We start from the raw sequence: 19,064 nt of genomic DNA on the forward strand, positions 1-19,064 counted from the left end.
TTAGTCATACATTTAGGCCAAAATGTATTCGGCCACATGTCTTTGGTAAAAAAAATGTCAATAAGCGTATATTAATTGGTTTGCGCAAAAGTTATAGCGTCTACAAGCTAGGGTACATTTTCTGGAATTTACACAGCTTTTAGTTTATGACTGCCTATGTCATTTCTTGAGGTGCTAAAATGGCAGGGCAGTACAAAACCCCCCCAAATGACCCCATTTTGGAAAGTAGACACCCCAAGGAAATTGCTGAGAGGCATGTTGAGCCCATTGAATAATATTTTTTTTTGTCCCAAGTGATTGAATAATGACATAAAAAAAAAAAAATTACAAAAAGTTGTCACTAAATGATATATTGCTCACACAGGCCATGGGCATATGTGGAATTGCACCCCAAAATACATTTAGCTGCTTCTCCTGAGTATGGGGATACCACATGTGTGGGACTTTTTGGGAGCCTAGCTGTGTACGGGGTCCCGAAAACCAATCACCGCCTTCAGGATTTCTAAGGGTGTAAATTGTTGATTTCACTCTTCACTGCCTATCACAGTTTCGGAGGCCATGGAATGCCCAGGTGGCACAACCCCCCCCCCCCCCAAATGACCCCATTTTGGAAAGTGGACACCCCAAGCTATTTGCTGAGAGGCATGGTGAGTATTTTGCAGCTCTCATTTGTTTTTGAAAATGAAGACAGACACGAAAAACTTTTTTTTTTTTTCTTTTTTCAATTTTCAAAACTTTGTGACAAAAATTGAGGTCTGCAAAATACTCACTATACCTCTCAGCAAATAGCTTGGGGTGTCTACTTTCCAAAATGGGGTCATTTGGGGGGGTTTTGTGCCACCTGGGCATTCCATGGCCTCCGAAACTGTGATAGGCAGTGAAGAGTGAAATCAAAAATTTACGCCCTTAGAAAGCCTGAAGGCAGTGCTTGGTTTTCGGGGTCCCGTACGCGGCTAGGCTCCCAAAAAGTCTCACACATGTGGTATCCCCATACTCAGGAGAAGCAACAGAATGTATTTTGGGGTGTAATTTCACATATTCCCATGGCATGTTTGAGCAATATATCATTTAGTGACAACTTTGTGCAAAAAAAAAAAAAAATTGTCTCTTTCCCGCAACTTGTGTCACAATATAAAATATTCCATGGACTCGACATGACTCTCAGCAATTAGCTTGGGGTATTTACTTTCCAAAATGGGGTCATTTGGGGGGGGGTTGAACTGTCCTGGCATTTTATGCACAACATTTAGAAGCTTATGTCACACATTACCCACTCTTCTAACCACTTGAAGACAAAGCCCTTTCTGACACTTTTTGTTTACATGAAGCAATTATTTTTTTTGCAAGAAAATTACTTTGAACCCCCAAACATTATATATTTTTTTTTAAAGCAAATGCCCTACAGATTAAAATGGTGGGTGTTTCATTTTTTTTTTTTCACACAGTATTTGCGCAGCGATTTTTCAAACGCATTTTTTGGGGAAAAAATACACTTAAATTTTAATGCACTAAAACACACTATATTGCCCAAATGTTTGATGAAATAAAAAAGATGATCTTAGGCTGAGTACATGGATACCAAACATGACATGCTTTAAAATTGCGCACAAACGTGCAGTGGCGACAAACTAAATACATTTTTAAAAGCCTTTAAATGCCTTTACAGGTTACCACTTTAGATTTACAGAGGAGGTCTACTGCTAAAATTACTGCCCTTGATCTGACGTTCGCGGTGACACCTCACATGCATGGTGCAATTGCTGTTTACATTTGACGCCAGACCGACGCTTGCGTTCGCCTTTGCGCGAGAGCAGGGGGGGACAGGGGTGCTTTTTTTTTTTTTTTTTTTTTTTTTTTTTTATTATTTTTTTGCTTTTTTATCTTATTTTTAAACTGTTCCTTTCTTTTTTTTTTTAATCATTTTTATTACCTCAGGGAATGTAAATATCCCCCATGATAGCAATAGGTAGTGACAGGTACTCTTTTTTGAAAAAATTGGGGTCTATTAGACCCTAGATCTCTCCTCTGCCCTCAAAGCATCTGACCACACCAAGATCGGTGTGATAAAATGCTTTCCCAATTTCCCAATGGCGCGGTTTAAATCCGGCGAAATCTAAGTCATGAAATGCTCGTAGCTTCCGGTTTCTTAGGCCATAGAGATGTTTGGAGCCACTCTGGTCTCTGATCAGCTCTATGGTCAGCTGGCTGAATCACCGGCTGCATTCTTAGGTTCCCTGTTGAGACAGGAGAGCCAGAGAAAAACACGGAAGACGGTGGGGGGGGGCATTCCCTCCCACTGCTTGTAAAAGCAGTCTAGAGGCTAATTAGCCGCTAGGATTGCTTCTACATGAAAGCCGACCGCTGACTGAAAAGAATGATACCAAGATGATACCTAAACCTGCAGGCATCATTCTGGTATAACCACTCAAAGTCGTGAATGGCGTACCTGAAGACAAAAAAAGGTTAACAATAAAACACAGTAAACGGTAAAGTATAAAAAATTGCATACCTGAAAAGCGAACATGATAAAACATAATAACAATAAAACATTGCAGAATAGAATAGAATAAAAAAAGAGCAGAACAATAGAGAGAGAATAGAGAGAGAACAATAAAATGACAACTATTTTTTTTTTTTATTATATATATATATTTTTTTTACACTTTTTTTTGTAACTAACTTTTATAACTGTAACCAGTTCCAGGTTCGGTTCTCTCAAAATGCGATGGCATCTTGGGAGACCCTGTGAAAGTGTGCCTAGTCTGTGCAATGCTGTACCCTACGCAAATACTCAACTAGTGCATGGTAGCGTTCAAAACATTCACCAATGCAAAGACCAGGATTATCAGGACAGGAGGGACAATAATAGCGGGTGTCACGCCTATATCCACGCTTGCTGCAGACACAACATCTTTTTTGGGGGGGTTCGCTGGGTAGGGGTACTCGGGAGGACATAAAGAAAATGCCTCTCATGCAGCCGACTGCATTGGTTGGGGATGTGAATGGGGGAATTACAGGTGCTGCAGAAGCGGTGGGTTCCCAATTAGGATTGGTGAATGCAGCAGGAAGGGCATTATGGGCACGACGGGCCTGTGTTTGTCTTCTTGGTGGCAGCGGGACACTACTTGTGCTTGCCACCTCACCAGCTTGAACTGCATTTATGGGACTCGCCACGTCACCAAGTGTTACTGCAGTGCTGGTTTGACTACGACCGGGGTGTACTAGGCCGCTGATGCTTGCCAGTTCACCAAAACGCTGCCAAAAAAACTGTTAGCGATCGCAGGGATCAGGCCTGACTCTGCGAATGCTGCAGTTATGCATTTAGTGTTTTGTAAGTGACAATGATCGATCGATACTGCACTTGGGTGGGCTGGGCTGGGCCGGGCGGAGGGGCAAAACGCAGGTGCTAGCAGGTATCTGGGCTGATCCCCCTAACACTGCGTTTTTGGGAACCCTAAACTGCTGGGGATGCTAGTATAGATCTGATCGGATCAGATATTGATCCGTTCAGATACTATACCACTAAGGGAGGTGTACGGTGCGTGCGTGGGTGTTAGCGGTACTGGCGCTAATCTGACGCTGCCTGGGGCTGGTGCTTGCCAGTTCACCAAAATGCTACCAAAAAAACTGTTAGCGATCGCAGGGATCAGGCCTGACTCTGCGAACGCTGCAGTTATGTGTTTAGTGTTTTGTAAGTGACAGTGATCGATCGATACTGCACTTGGGTGGGCTGGGCCGGGCGGAGGGGCAAAACGCAGGTGCTAGCAGGTATCTGGGCTGATCCCGCTAACACTGCGTTTTTGGGAACCCTAAACTGCTGGGGACGCTAGTATAGATCTGATCGGATCAGATATTGATCCGTACAGATACTATACCACTAAGGGAGGCGTATGTTGCGTGTGTGGATGTTAGCGGTACTGGCGCTAATCTGACGCTGCCTGGGGCGACGCATATCACCGCCGGGCGATCAGGGGGCTAAACCTTTACTCGGTAATAAACGGCAGGTGCCCTGACACTATAAAAAATAAACAAACTAACAAGTGTCACCCGTAACGGTTATACAGTGATCACTGGTGAAAGGGTTAACTAGGGGGCAATCAAGGGGTTAAAACATTTATTAGATAGTATATGGGGGTCCCTGACGCTTTAAAACGCTGACGGCGAACCTAAATATTTACGTCCCTAACTAGCGTCACCAGCGACACTAATACAGCGATCAGAAAAATGATCGCTTAGCGACACTGGTGACAGGGGGTGATCAAGGGGTTAAAACTTTATTAGGGGGGGTTAGGGGGTATCCTAGACCTAAAGGGGGCTAACAGTAACTGTCCTACCACAGTAACTGTCACAAACTGACACCATGCGGTAATCAGAAAAAAAAAAAACAAACAAAACACTGCTTGAGGTCAGTGTGACAGGGGGGGGGGAGGGGTGATGGGGGGGGATCGGGGGTGTTTTGTGTGCCTGGCATGTTTTACTGTGAGGTGTAGTGTTTGTGCACTCACTCACATGTCTTCTCTCCTCGGCGCCGGAACGGAAAATACCGAGCCGAGGAGAGATGACATCATTTCCTTTGCTGCTGTTTAGCATACAGCAGCAAAGGAATGTTCTGATTGGCCGGCGGCGATCGCGAGGGGGGGGGGCATGAACGGATGGCCTCCCCCTCACCTCCGATCGCCGGGGGACAAAAGAGGACCGCCTCGGGCACCGGGGGGGGCCGACAGGACCCCCCACCTGCGGGAGGCAGATCACGTGTATGTACGTGATTCTGCCTGCCATGCCGCCTTGCCGACGTACATCGGCGTGAGGCGGTCCTCAAGTGGTTAAAGAACATCATGGACAAACATCTTCAGGGCTACGCGTGTGGGTTATTGAGTATATTCCACACACCCTCCCTACCGCTGAACGCTACAAAAGGTTATGTGAAAGAGAAAACTACTGGATATACACACTAGACACTTTATCGCCAGGAGGCCTCAATGAAGGCATCGAAATTAACATTTTGCTGTGACCCCAACCACATCCCTGCCTCATCACATCATCTAATCTCAATTCACCACGTATTGTTTCATCCATTGTCCTACTTGTTGTCTCATTCATCGTTTTATCCATCATCTAGTCACTACCCCATTAACCTCCAGTCTACGTGGAACACGTGTATGGGTATACCCGTACACTAGTGTGAGTGTATTCATATAGACCGCCTTCTCCTTACCCCACAATCCATATACGTTCTTACCACAACATACTCATTTGCATATCTTCTTTTCCCCCCTCCTCACTCCCCGCCCCGCCCACTCCCCGTCTCCCTTCACTCCCCTTCCACATTGTGTACACCCCATCACCATGGTTACCTACGCGCCCAATCATTATACATAGTCCTGCCCTCCTCTCAATCACCTCTCCACCCCTCCCAGTGCCTATGGTATAAATTCCCACACTGAATATGGCCACCAGCCTAGCCTGATGAAGGAGCACGCATGCTCCAAACGCGAAGCACCGCCCGCCTCACCCCGCTCCCGGAAGTGTAGACGCAGGTCAGCACGGTGCTCCATGGAGGATCCTTGACCGACATCCTGGCCGCCCGGAGGCTCTGAGGACCCTCGGCACCACCGGAACTGCTACCAGGACCCAGTTCACAGGACTCACATCCCAGGAACACCCCCACTGGCCCGTGACACCCACATCCCCCGAGAGCACGCGGATGAAACTACTTTACATGCTGGTTTTTAGCAACTCAAATGTGAGTGTTTTTATCTATTGTAATAAATATTTTTAACATACATGCTGCACTTAGAGGGCGCCGTACTTCTTTCTTTTTTTATTGTTCGAGAGCTTCTTCTAGCTTTTATAGACTGGCTGCCTTCCATTTATTCAGCATCATTTTATCCTTACATGGACTAATACCTGAACTTGTTGTGAAACATTAACTACCACCACCAAGTTCCCCCTGTCAGGAACCCCCAACCCACCCCTTTCCCCCCACCATTTTTAGTTATATGTACTCGGCTACATCCATTGTGCGCCATATTAACCCCTTGATCGTTGACTTTTAATAAACAGACACTCACCTGTCCCACGGTCCAGCGATGCGGCTGCCCGGAGCCTCGCTCCTCTCCGGCGCCGTCATAGCAACTGTGGGCACCTGACCGTGACAGCTTACGGCTTCACGGCCGGGCACGCGCTACCCATGTGCGAGTCGCGCTTCTCTCTGCTATTGGCCAGGCAATCTTCTGGGACCTGTGACATGTCCCAGAAGATTGCAGAGAGGGAGGGGCCACCTAGGGGATGGGGGTAGTCGCCTAGGCGGCTGAGAAGCAGGTGGAGGAAGTGGGACAGAAATTCCCTCTAAAAAGAAGGTACCCACTCCCCCCCCCCCCACCCAAAAAAGAAATTACATGGCATATGTGGCATGTAAGGGGCAAGGAGTGCTTAAAGTGGACGTTCCACTTTTGGGTGGAACTTCGCTTTAACTTTAAGATTAGGGACAGCACTGCTAAATAAATGACAATTTTTATTTTTTTTTTGGTTAGGATTCCTCCTAATAAGCTTGTTGTTGGTAAGAAGATTCATAGGAAAACTGCCTTGAAGACAAAGAAAGATGGATCAGCATTTAAGAGCAGCCTTGTGAAGAGGATACTTAGTCTTCATGCCAAAATGCAACTGTCTAAGAAAGCTTCCACTGATGCTGAAAAATTGTAAGCATTCGATTTTTTTCATTGTACTTTTTGTTGAATGTCGTAGCTGACACAGGGTTAACACAGAAATTTAAACTATATGTTCACCTTCAAGGGGCAATTCACACTGCAGTGCCAAGCAGCAGAAACTAATCACTGCTTCAGCGCTCTCTGTTGCCGGCTGCACTAGGGGGCAGTGTGGTGCAAGTTTTATCGTATTGCACTGCTCTTTTTTTTTTTTTTTTTTTTTTTTATATGTGTGAGCGTTATTTGAAGTGTACAAAATGTACACTTCATTTACTGCAATGTCTGGCAGCGCGCTGCCTGACATTGCGGTTCGATTTGGGCTGGTGCGCTGCAATAAAATGCAGCATGTCTGCATTTTACCGCATCACTAGGCTGTTTTGCAGTGTAAATGAACCATTGTTTCCTGTGTGTTCTTGCGGTGACAGACGCATGGTAAAAACGTTGATCATCGCACATAGTGTGAATTGGCCCTGAAGAGAAAAATAATAAATGCAAGAGCTTGCAAAGCATTGCACCCACGATCAGTGGATCGTGGGTGCAGTGTCAGGCTCCTAGCTTTCTACCTGTACCTGTGTACAGCCTTTCTGTTAGAAAACTGGAGGACTTGTGAATTAATTATGAGTGTGCTGATCAGCATGCTCGTAGTCCATTGAGAGCTACAAGCTATCTGCCACAGTAGAATGCAGGACTTGTTGTTTATTCATTACCAGAGCCTCGCACAGCCACGCCAATTTTAAATGTGAAAGCAGCTGCTGCGGAAAAGAATCCTTGCCCTAAATGTGGGTATAACATGTTCCAAGGATAAACTTAGCTTTTTAATCTGTTTATATTTTGCCCCTCCTGCTTCCTTTTTTCCCCCTCCAACATAAAATGAAAAAACCCTTCGTCTTTATTACATCCCTTATTTTAGACACAGTGATTACATAACTAGGTTTTTCTCCTAGCAGTGCAGGCAAAGTGTGGCCAGTGAGAGAAGCCAGCAGGGTGTACATAGCTTCTTGAAAACATCAAAGTGCTGTGCCTGTGTGCTCCTCTCAAAAGCCCTCAGCTCTGATGCAAGCGGTGGACTGGCTCCTGGGAGAAGTTATGCAAATATTAAAATTTCTTAATGAGCAGACGTCAATCTGGAGGAGTGGGAGTTGGCATGCAAACCACTCTTGGTAACGCATGGCGCTAAGTCTCTGATTGAAAGAGCTAAAATCATCACCATCATTTAGGGTTGATAAAGCTCAGGAATGAACAATCAAAATGGGTAAAGAAGGTAGTGTAGAAGAATCCAGAGGACAGTCTTGTGCTGTTAAAATATAATTTGAGTGTATAGAATATACAGTATATACCTGGCACTTTAACAGCTAAGAGGAAAGTGCTAGATTGTTTACATTTCAAGGATATAGTTATATAATTTATGCAAAGAAGCAGATTAACATATCCCTCATTGCTACGAGCCAAACCCACTTATGTGACCCTGTGGGCATCCACAACTGTGTGAATTTCAGGAAGAAAGTGTTATTATTTAGCCATAACAAACTCACTTGGAGTCTCCCAAAGTTTTTTTTTAAAGCAGTTTTTCAGACTTGAAAATAAAAATTAAAAGTAAGCAGCTACAAATACTGCAGCTGCTGACTTTTAAATATCGGACACTTACCTGTCCTGGAGTCCAGCAATGTTTCCATCAGCTGTCGGGTGCATGACGCCTCCATTGCGAGTAAGGGAACCCGGCAGTATAGCCTTTCGGCTTCAAACTAGGAATCCTACTGCTTATGCGCGAGGCTCTGCTCTGCTCCTCTCTCCTACTGGCCCGGCGACAGAGGGAGCCCCAGCCGTGACGTCAACACCCACAGCTGAGGCTCCCAGATGTGGGGAAAGCATACCTGTGAAAGGCAGGTATGCTGTCCCCCCCTCCCCCTCGAAAGGTGTCAAATGTGGCACCGGAGGGGTGGAGGAGTACAATGGGCGGAAGTTCCACTTTTGGGGCTTTAAGTACACCTACAGTGTCTCACAAAAGTGAGTTCACCCCTCACATTTTTGTAAATCTTATATGTTTTCATGTGACAATACTCAAGAAATGACACTTTGCTACAATGTAAAGTGAGTGTACAGCTTGTATAACAGTATAAATTTGCTATTCCCTCAAAATAACTCAACACAGCCATTAATGTCTAAACCTCTGGCAACATAAGTGAGTACACCCCTAAATGAAAATGTCCAAATTGCCTAGGGGGAGTGTCAATATTTTGTATGGCCACCATTATTTTCCAGCACTGCCTTAACCCTCTTGGTCATGAAGTTCACCAGAGCTTCACAGGTTGCCACTGGAGTTCTCTTCCACTCCTCCATGACGACATCACAGAGCTGGTTGCTGTTACATACCTTGCGCTCCTCCACCTTCCATTTGAGGATGCCCCACAGATGCTCAATAGGGTTCAAGTCTGGAGACATGCTTGGCCAGTCGATTACCTTTACTCACAGCTTCTTTAGCAAGGCAGTGGTCGTCTTGGAGGTGTGTTTGGGGTCGTGATGTTGGAATACTTCCCTGCGGCCCAGTCTCCAAAGGGAGGGGATCATTCTCTGCTTCAGTATGTCACAGTACATAAAATAAGAAAAAAAGAAGAAAAACTGCGCTAAGGTGTGTGTTGGTAAATAGCTCAGAAAAGTTAAATCATAAACTTATAAACTATGACAAGCAGCAATTTGAAATATATGACACCCATATAGCAATTAAATAAACACATAAATTCGCACTAAGTAAACATAAACAACGAATAATGAATAAAACTAAGTGAAATATTAGTCACTACACAAATTATGTGATATGTAATAACTGGACCGGGTTTGTGTAATACAGGGCTTGACAAATTTGCTTGGAATCTAGGAGCCAGCTAAAAAAGTTAGGAGCCGACAAAGCTTTATTTTCAATATAAAAAATAACTAATCTTAAATTTACACAGAAAAAGACCGCACCGCTAGAGGCCCGAATATCGTCACTAAAACGACGGTAAAGCAGCGCTAAAAATAGCGCTGCTTTACCGCCGACGCCCCCCGCGGCTCGGTGTGAAAGGGCTCTAAGGGTCCAATCAGGTCCGCCTGAAAAACAGACAGGCGAACCTGATCAGACAGCCCGTGTGAAAGGGGCCAAGCAGGGAGATAACAAATTATTTATTTTTTTCCTAATTAAAATTAATTTAATAGTTTTTATATAAATATAAATAAATAAAAAAAAAATCTATTACAAAAAAAAAAAAAAAGGCTATCCCCACATTCACTTCCTTCTCTTCTCCACTTTGGGAAGGAGATAGGCAGTGAAAACAGGCAGGTATTTCGCATTAGCATTGCATTAGCATTGCAGGTTGCAATACCAACGGCCACCACAAGATGGCGCCAGATTTCAGAAGGACTCCAGAACTACCGAAGAAGGCCGCAAAGCCGGGGCCTCAATTACCGGCCGGCGCGGCCCGACGTGATCGCACGGGGGGGGGGTGTCGGAGTCCGCACAGAGACAGGATACCCCCAGCAGTGCCGCCCCAGGCGTCAGGTCGCTAATTCTAGTCGCAAATGCGACCTGGCGCCCGGGGTTTGTCGAGCCCTGGTGTAATATACAAAATCAAATAATATATAAGTCTCTGTGATCACTGATAACAAATGTCATCCACCCATGCAAAACAAAAGAAAAAGAACAATATAGTCCGCATGAGAAGGTCTTCAACTATTGTGTAACGTAGAAATGTGATCCACCACCGGTATAGAAGGGGTTACTCCTTACCAGACAGGCATGATCCCCCATTACAGAGGATCATGAAAAGCATGACAGCTGTGACTTTCAGTGTATCTCTAGTGCTGGTCTGCCGCTAGGACCTCGGATCATCACATTACATAGAACGGCTCAGATGGAATGCATGGCATGTAATAGAAATAGGGAAACTCCGATTGTGTAAAACTTTTAAAATTTTATTAGGTAATAAGACAAAAACACACTTACAGAAGTTGCTTCATAAACAAGCCTGAAGTCCGATGTGTCGGCCGAACACACTTGGACAGACCCATCCTACTGGAAGTGAGAGCAGTGACTGGAGGTGACGTCAGCGTGTCGTCCTGCTCCGCCCTACGCGTTTCGTAGTAGAATTACGTCATCAAGCAAATAAAAACACAGCTAATTTTACAAAATTCCTGCTAAATTCCAATTAAATATAAAAGCTTAACCTGTATGGAGTTAATACATTACAAATTTGTAATTTTTTACATTGCGCCTTTTTGCAAAATGGTTAAAATCGAACGTACGCAAAAATGTAAATATGCAAGAAAGCATAGGACCAGTAGAATAAAAAGGTGCTACTGATTTTTAAGGCCCCACGATATTTGCGCAAATGTTTACCATAGCAATATTTTTGCTAAAATTGCACTAAAATCATTAGTAGCAGATACAAACACAGCAAACTTTACAAAATTCCTGCTAAATTCCTACTAAATATAAAAGCTTAACCTGTATTGAGTTAATAAATAACACATATTTGTACTTTTTTTTTTTTTTTGAGAAATGGTGAAAATTGGACGTACGCAAACGTTTCTTAGAAAATCTGGAGGTTTTCTTTTTTCACTTGCAGTTTTTAGAATTTGTAATAGACCCCCCAAACCATACATTTTCTGAATTCACATGGCCAGTAGAACAAAAAGGTTCTACTGATTTTTAAGGCAGCGCAATATTTGCGCAAATGTTTATCAAAAGGATATTTTCGCATAAACACAACATAACTTACAAAATTTCTGCTAAATTGCTACTAAAGCATTGTTCACATGTGGCATGAAGGGAAATGTTTACCCACACAGGGATGCACAGGTGTTTCGTGCAAGAGGTCGACCGATATGGGTTTTTCTCTGGCCGATGCCAATATTTAGAAATTTCGGTGGGCGATTATATGATGCCGATTTTTTTTTTTTTTTTGGGCCGATATATTAGGCCGATTTTTTTTTTTTTTTTTTTTTTTCTTTTTTTTCCCCTTCATCTCATAAAATCTAACAGTTAGACCCCTTTCACACTGGGGCGTTTTTCAGGCGCTTTTGGGCTAAAAATAGCGCCTGTAAAGTGCCTGTAAAACGGCTCCTCTGCAGTCTCAGTGTGAAAGCCCGAGTGCTTTCACACTGAGGCGATGCGATGGCAGGATGTTAAAAAAAAGTCCTGCAAGCGGCATCTTTGGAGCGGTGTATACCTCTCCTCCACCACTCCTGCCATTGAAATGAATGCGCACCGCTGCCGAAGCGCCTGCAAAGCGTTTCGGCAGCAGCACCTCATGGGCGCATTTAACCCCTTCCTCGGCCGCTAGCTGGGTTTTTAGCAGCTGAATAGTGCTGCTAAAATGACGGTAAAGCGCCGCTAAAACTAACAGCGTTTTACCGTCAACGCCTGCCCGCTCCAGTGTGCAAGCAACCTTAAGTAATAAGTGATACAGAAAAGTTTTTACATTTAAACATTTATTAAACAAAACAAACCTCCAATCAGTTCATTGTATGTATAATTTAGATTAAAAAAAAAAATAACTATCTTAAATATTAAATACACAAAAACAGGTAATCAAAACTTTTGGACGAAAAAAAATGGGCTAACTTTACTGCTTAGTTTTTTTTTTATTTCATTAGTGTATTTTTTTTTTTTAAATTGCGTTTGAAAGACCGCTGCGCAAATACCGTGTGACATAAAATATTGCAACAACCGCTATTTTATTCCCTAGGATCTCTGCTAAAAAAAAAAATATATATATATATATATATATATATATATATATATATATATATATATATATATATATATATATATATATATATATATATATATATATATATATATATAATGTTTGGGGGTTCTAAGTGATTTTCTAGCAGAAAATACAGTATTTTTACTTGTAAGCAACAAGTGTCAGAAAAGATTTAGTCTTTAAATGGTTAAACTGAGAACTCCTCCCAGCTCATTGATAAAATAACCTGAAGAGATACAATGTATCTTCTTATCAGACTTGGCAGGCTGCCCAGGGAGGAGAGAATCCTCTCCACAGATAACTTCAGGAAACTTGCATTGACTTCTATTACAGAAGTCATTTGCAAGTCCCGCTGAAGTTATAATTGGCTTTTTTTATCAGCACAATCGGCCAATGCCGATTAAGTAAAAAAAGCCAAATATCGGCCGATATATCGGTCGACCTCTATTTCGTGCATCCCCGTACAGGCAGTCCCATTTATGTCAATTTGGATGCAAAGGCTGCACAGGCATAGCTGTTTCCAATCTAACATCTGTGTGGGTACATGACCCCGAACGCAAGCAGTGTGAGCTCAGGGACATGCATGCGGAACTACATGGGTGTAAAATTGCGAGCAACAGCTCTGTTCGTCCAGTTGCTGCATCCCAAATGACATCAATGGGGACTGCCTGTACAGAGATGCACAGAACACCTGTGCATCCCTGAATAGGTACGCTGTGTATGCCCTGTGTGAACAAGGTATTGGGCCCCTTTCACACGAGCAGACAGATCGGGTCTGCCTGTCCATTTTTCAGGCGGGCCAAATCGGACCACCCATTTTTCTCTATGGAGAGGCTGATGTAAATGGACATATGTCCATTTTTTTTTTTTTCTTTTATAATTAAAATTTTATTAATTTTTTTTACATTTAGGACAAACCATACAATACTGTACAAAAAGATATATAAAAACAAAGAAAACAATTAAAGAGTAGACTGTATATATACACTTTTTTATCTTTGCTCTTCTAACTTAAATCACTTTTCTCAATTATATTGTTTATCTAATAAACCCTTCTATACAATATTTAGTACCCACCACCCCCACCTCATCCAAACAATAAAAAAAAAAACAAATAAGACCCATCCAACCTAAAACTTCCAAAACAAAAATAAATAAATAAAAGGGGGAGGAGAGGGGAGAGGGAAGGGGAGGAAGCGGAGGCAAAAGAGGGGCACAATCCCAAAAAAAGGAAAAAATTAAAAATTAATTTATTACAAAAATGTGCATGGGACCTACCTTATCATCAATGATAAGGGGAGAAAAACAAAAATAAATAAAAAGCAATTTTAAGACCCCTGTAAAAGAGAACGTAATCCCTTTCTAAGTTATGTGCAATCGTGTATCTGTTATAAGTGCATTACATACCAAAAATGTGCATGAAGCCTACCATTAATGACGGGAGTAAAAAAAAACATTTTAAGACCTCTGTAAAAGAGAGCATAACCCCTAACTTATGTGCAATCGTGTATCTATTATAAGTGTATTACTTTGTTTGTGCCTTTGTCCATATATATTCCATATAATGGAGAAAAAAAATGCCCCTTTCCTGTTCCATCCCCCCCCCCACCTCACCAAATTAAATATTCTACAATTATTTCCATATACATTATCTTAATATCTGGTACACCTATACAAGGGCTGAGACTTCACGGCAATGTTACCTCCTACGGTATTATTACAATGCCTACCTATATGCACCTTTCTAATGTATTTTACTCTTTCACCAATCTCTGGAAAATATTGTTTCCAATCTGCTCATATATTCTCAAGTTTGTCCTGTTGATTTCTGATTTTATGCATCTTTCCACCTCCATTATTACTTCTACCTCGCTTTTCCATTCCAGGAGTGTAGGACATGTAATCTGTTTCCAGTGCCTAGGTATCAGTTTTTTTGCTGTGTTTAGCAAATGTAGGATAACACTTTTTTATATGATTTAATAGAAGCCGGCATTCCATGGAATAGAAACTGTAGAGGCGACACTTCAATAGGTTTTGTTGGATAACTTTTCTATCCATGGGGCTGCCTCTTCCCAGAAAGATCTAATTCTTGGGCAATCCCACCATATATGAATATACATGCCCCTCTGACCACAGCCCCTCCAGCAGCCTAGCAGCCAGCACAGCTTGTAGAAATAAAGCAAAAACTGTGAATAAATAAGTGCAGCGCTAAGGTTGCAAAAAGCAAATTTGCATAAATAAATGATATAAATGTGACTTAAACATAAATCTATCAAATAAACAGAGGTTCATACATGGTGAAATGTGAATCAAACAAAGAAAAAGTGAAATTTCTGAAAAAAATGCAGGTATGGTGAAAAATGTGCTAGTATGGTGACTATACCATAAAAAAGGTGAGAGATAGAAATTAGGGTGTTAATATTGAACGGAAAGACATCAAATAAACAAGGATTAACACATAATGAATGTGAGTCCAAACTCAGAAAAAATTTGAATAATTTCTGAAAAATGTGCTAGTATAATAACTGCACAATAAACAAAGTCCAAAAAATGAAAATGGTGAATTATAAAGTCCAAAGAAATCCAATTAGATGTGCAGTCCCGTTAGGCATATGTGGGATTTCAATCACCGGTATGAACTGTGAAGGGAAAAACAGAAGTACCACCATCATAAACAGGGGGAAGCTTACCAGATCTTATTGACTTGGCAGAGCTTGGACAAGAGGGGTATCCAGACTAGAAACCTTCTGGATCTATGAATTGCAGACCCACCATCCACAGGGAATGATTGTAGAGTGGGACATTATCTCTTTTTTAAATAGAGCTTAATTGCCTACTTTTGCTCTGAGATCACCTGGAAGTGCCCCCCCCTCCTTTTTACGAATTTTTCAACATATAAATTTCTTTTATTATTTATTTGTGTAGATGGGCTATTTCTAACCCACTCTCTTTTGTTGTCAACAATGTTAGTCTGTGTACACGGCGGGGCTTGGTTACTATGCTACTATGTTTATCTCACCGAGTCACACGGAGGTTACTATACCAAGCCTCGTTTTTATGACGAGGCTTGGTTTCCCATATTAAACGGACACCAGTTTAACCAAGCCTTGTTTTCATAGCGAGGCTTGTCTAGCCTATTTGACGGCCATTACACATATTCATAACTTCAAACCTTGTTTCCATAATGAGTTCTTTGCTAATATTTTAATATCTGAGTTAAGGAGTGAATTCTGTCTGTAATTAGCACAATAATTCGGGTCTTTCCCAGGAAGCACTGTCACATAGGCTAATAGCACTTCTGTAAATGGAGGATTTAATGTTGTGATTTTATTAAAATAGCTACATAGAGGGGATATCAGAATTGTATTGAATTTCTTGTAATATGCGTTTGTTAGGCCATCTGGTCCCGGACTCTTCCCCATTGGCAGATTTTCTATTGCTTTGTTTACCTCCTCAATTGTAATTGGGCACTCCAACTTCTCAATAACTACGTTAGGCAAAGTTGGCATGGCAGTGGTCTTCTTTAATCTCCTCCACCTGTCTCCCCTCCTCCAATCTTATGGCAGTTGGCTGTATATTGTAAAGATCCGTATAAAACTGGTGGCATTCCCCCGCTATAGAGTTTGTATCTACTATCAGTTTATTATAACTTGAGATACTATGTACATGGCTCGAGTCTTGTTCTTTTAATTGATTGGCCAATAATCGGCCACATTTGATCCCTTGCTCGTAGAAACGATGAGCAAAATTTCTGTGCTTTTCTTCGGCTTTTTGATCCAGGCATCTAGAGATCTTTATTCTCAACATCTCCAGGCGTCTGGTTGCATGTTGATCAGGGTCTACTTTGTTTTTTCTCCAACTCCTGTATTTCTTTCAATAAGTCCTCGATTTCTATCAGTTTTTCTTTTTTTACTTGTGAGCCATGTGCTATTAATTCCCCTCTAATAACCGCCTTATGGGCTTCCCAAACTTTCTGTTCTAAGACTTCCCCCAGGATGTTCATTTCAAAATATTCCACTAATTTTTTTTTTATATCTTCTGCTATCTGTCATCCAATAGTGTTTCATTTAATCTCCACGTCCTCTCCCTATATTCTATAGATACCAGAGAAAAAGTTATTGTGATGGGGGCGTGATCTGATATTGTTATAGGCTCAATAGTGGCAGATCTCAATAGATTCAGATAGTACTGATCCAAAAAAATCAGATCAAGCCGTGAATAAACTTTTATGGGTTTTAGAATAATAACTATAATCTTTTTTTTCCGCATGTGTTATCCACCAGTTATCTACCAAATGGAGGGATCTAAATAGTTGTTTTACATGTTTGATTGCCCTAAAGGACAATGGGCCTTTCCCCGTTAAGGTATCAATTCTAAGGTCTAATGTCACATTAAAGTCTCCCCCTAAGACCATAAATCCTTCCATAAATTTCTCTAGGAGCTTGATGGTTTTGGACAAAAAGTCCACCATATAGGTGTTCGGGGAATATATAGAGGCAAATGTATATCGATGTCCATTTAACGTACCTTTAACAAATACAAATCTCTCTTCCGGGTCCACTTGTTCTACCATAGAGGTCAAGGGGCATGTTCGTCCAAAGGCTATCATCACCCCCCTTGCCCTTGCAATGGGTGAAACTGAATGGAAGCACCGGTTATATGGATATTGGGGCATTCGAGGTAGCGATCCTTCTGTAAAATGCGTCTCTTGTATAAATAACACATCTGCCATATAATGGCATAATTCCTGCCACAGATGCCCCCTTTTGTGTGGAGAACACAAGCCCCTCATATTATAGGATACAATTTTCATTTTACTAGACATTATTTATATCTTGGGTGGACATATGGTTTTCCTAAGTCATTGCTTTGTGTCTTGGTTTTTCCCTCTCTAGGTGCATTTATAAGACATACCAAATATACAACAAAAACACAATAAAAGTGAATAAAAGTAAAAACCTTTTTCCTACAAATACACCATTCTACCTAAAGAATTGTACCAACTAAAAGGAGGACAGGTCCGTGTGTTTCCCGTAGTCCCCACTCTGGTACCTTCCTTCCCTCTGCCTTCATGCAGATTATTTAGCCCCTTACATCGGGACCCGCCTAATTGAAAAATAATATATCCCACAAACAAAAAAACAAGAGAAGAAAAAAAAAGAGCAAACCAGTAAAAACACATATATATCTAGTACATGTGAGGGGTCAAATACCCCCCGGCCATAGTTTTAGTCCAATTATTTTTCTTGTATAACTTCTATGGATGTGACAGAGGAGGAAAAAAAGTGATGAGGCAAACTTTTACCACCCCCCACCCCAAAAAATAAACAAGGCCCCAGAGGAAAAAAAAAAGGGGGGGGGATGAGCTAAACTTATGAGGCGTATGTTACCCCTTAAAAAAAGAAAATTTAAAAAAGTGATGAGGCAAACTTTTACCTCCCAAAAAAATAAATAAAAATAAAAAGGCCCCAGAGAAAAATAAATAAAAAAAGGGGGTGATGAGGTAAACTTATGAGGCGTATGTTACCCCTCAAAAAAAAGGGGGGGGGGGGGGGAGAAAATGATTTCTTAATCTTTCAGTTCATTGCACCGATCCTTGCATTAAAGATTCATTCTTCTCTGCGCAGACCCTTTTCCGTATTTTAATAGGGACCTATAACCCAGGTTCTGGGCTCTGCAGAGTTTTATAGTTGCCGTTCTCCTATCTGGAAAATCCACTTGGGGTAGTTCCAGTATTTCTAAAAATCTTTTTAAATCGTCCTTGGTACGAAGCACTGCCATTTTGCCGTGCCGTGATGCTGTCAAACGAAAAGGGAACTCCCAGTGATATTTAACCCCCCTGGCGGTATTCCCGAGTCTGGCTCGGGGTGGATTTTTAATACCAAAAGCGGTATCCCCGAGCCAGACTCGGGATCGCATCGCAGGATCCAGGAAGAGTTTACTTACCTTGTCCCCTGGTTCCTGCGATGCCTCTCCACTATGATCGGCGAGCCGCTGTGTCTCGTTCGATTCACAGTGCCGAGCTCCGTTCCCTGCGAGCGTTGCGACGCACGGGGACGGAGTTCGGCGGCAAATTCAAAAAGTGAAACACACAGTACAGATACAGTATACTGTAATCTTACAGATTACAGTACTGTATCAAATAATTACACCCCCCCCATTTGTCCCTAGTGGTCTGTCCAGTGTCCTGCATGCAGTTTTATATTGCCTGGAAACTGGAGATTGTCCATAGCAACCAAAACTGTCCCTTTACATCAAGAGTGGCTTTAGACCAGCTAGAAAACAGCGATAATAAATTAGAATCACTTACAGAATTGAGCGATAGTGATTTGTGGGGAAATCTGTCACCAAACACTAAAAGTAACGAAAGCGACAATTCTGCAACTGAGCAAATTTCAGTGTTTTTGATTTGATTACATTATTGAATAATTTTTATTATTATTATATTATTATTTGTTATTATTTATAGTTCTTTATTATATTATAATTTTTTATTTCGTTTTTCTTTATCATACCCGGGATGTCAACTAGACTCTTGTTTGGACATATTTAAGTGAATTATTCCTAAGAATTACAGGCCTACAATATAAAACGCCAAATTTATGTGCAAAATAAT

The 19,064-nt window shown here is 41.8% G+C and overlaps 1 protein-coding gene across 3 annotated transcripts in view; it reads left to right on the plus strand.

Annotated features, from left to right (window-relative positions):
• Positions 1-19,064, plus strand: part of CENPT (centromere protein T) — a 595,880-nt gene that overhangs the window by 470,865 nt on the left and 105,951 nt on the right. For all 3 annotated transcript variants that reach the window (XM_073605031.1, XM_073605032.1, XM_073605030.1), the window contains one exon: positions 6,534-6,698. In XM_073605031.1, coding sequence (XP_073461132.1) covers positions 6,534-6,698 — 165 coding nt within the window. The remainder of the gene's footprint in view (positions 1-6,533; positions 6,699-19,064) is intronic.

Source organism: Aquarana catesbeiana, linkage group LG11 (genome assembly GCF_042186555.1).
Source record: "Aquarana catesbeiana isolate 2022-GZ linkage group LG11, ASM4218655v1, whole genome shotgun sequence".
NCBI classification, from domain to species: domain Eukaryota; kingdom Metazoa; phylum Chordata; class Amphibia; order Anura; family Ranidae; genus Aquarana; species Aquarana catesbeiana.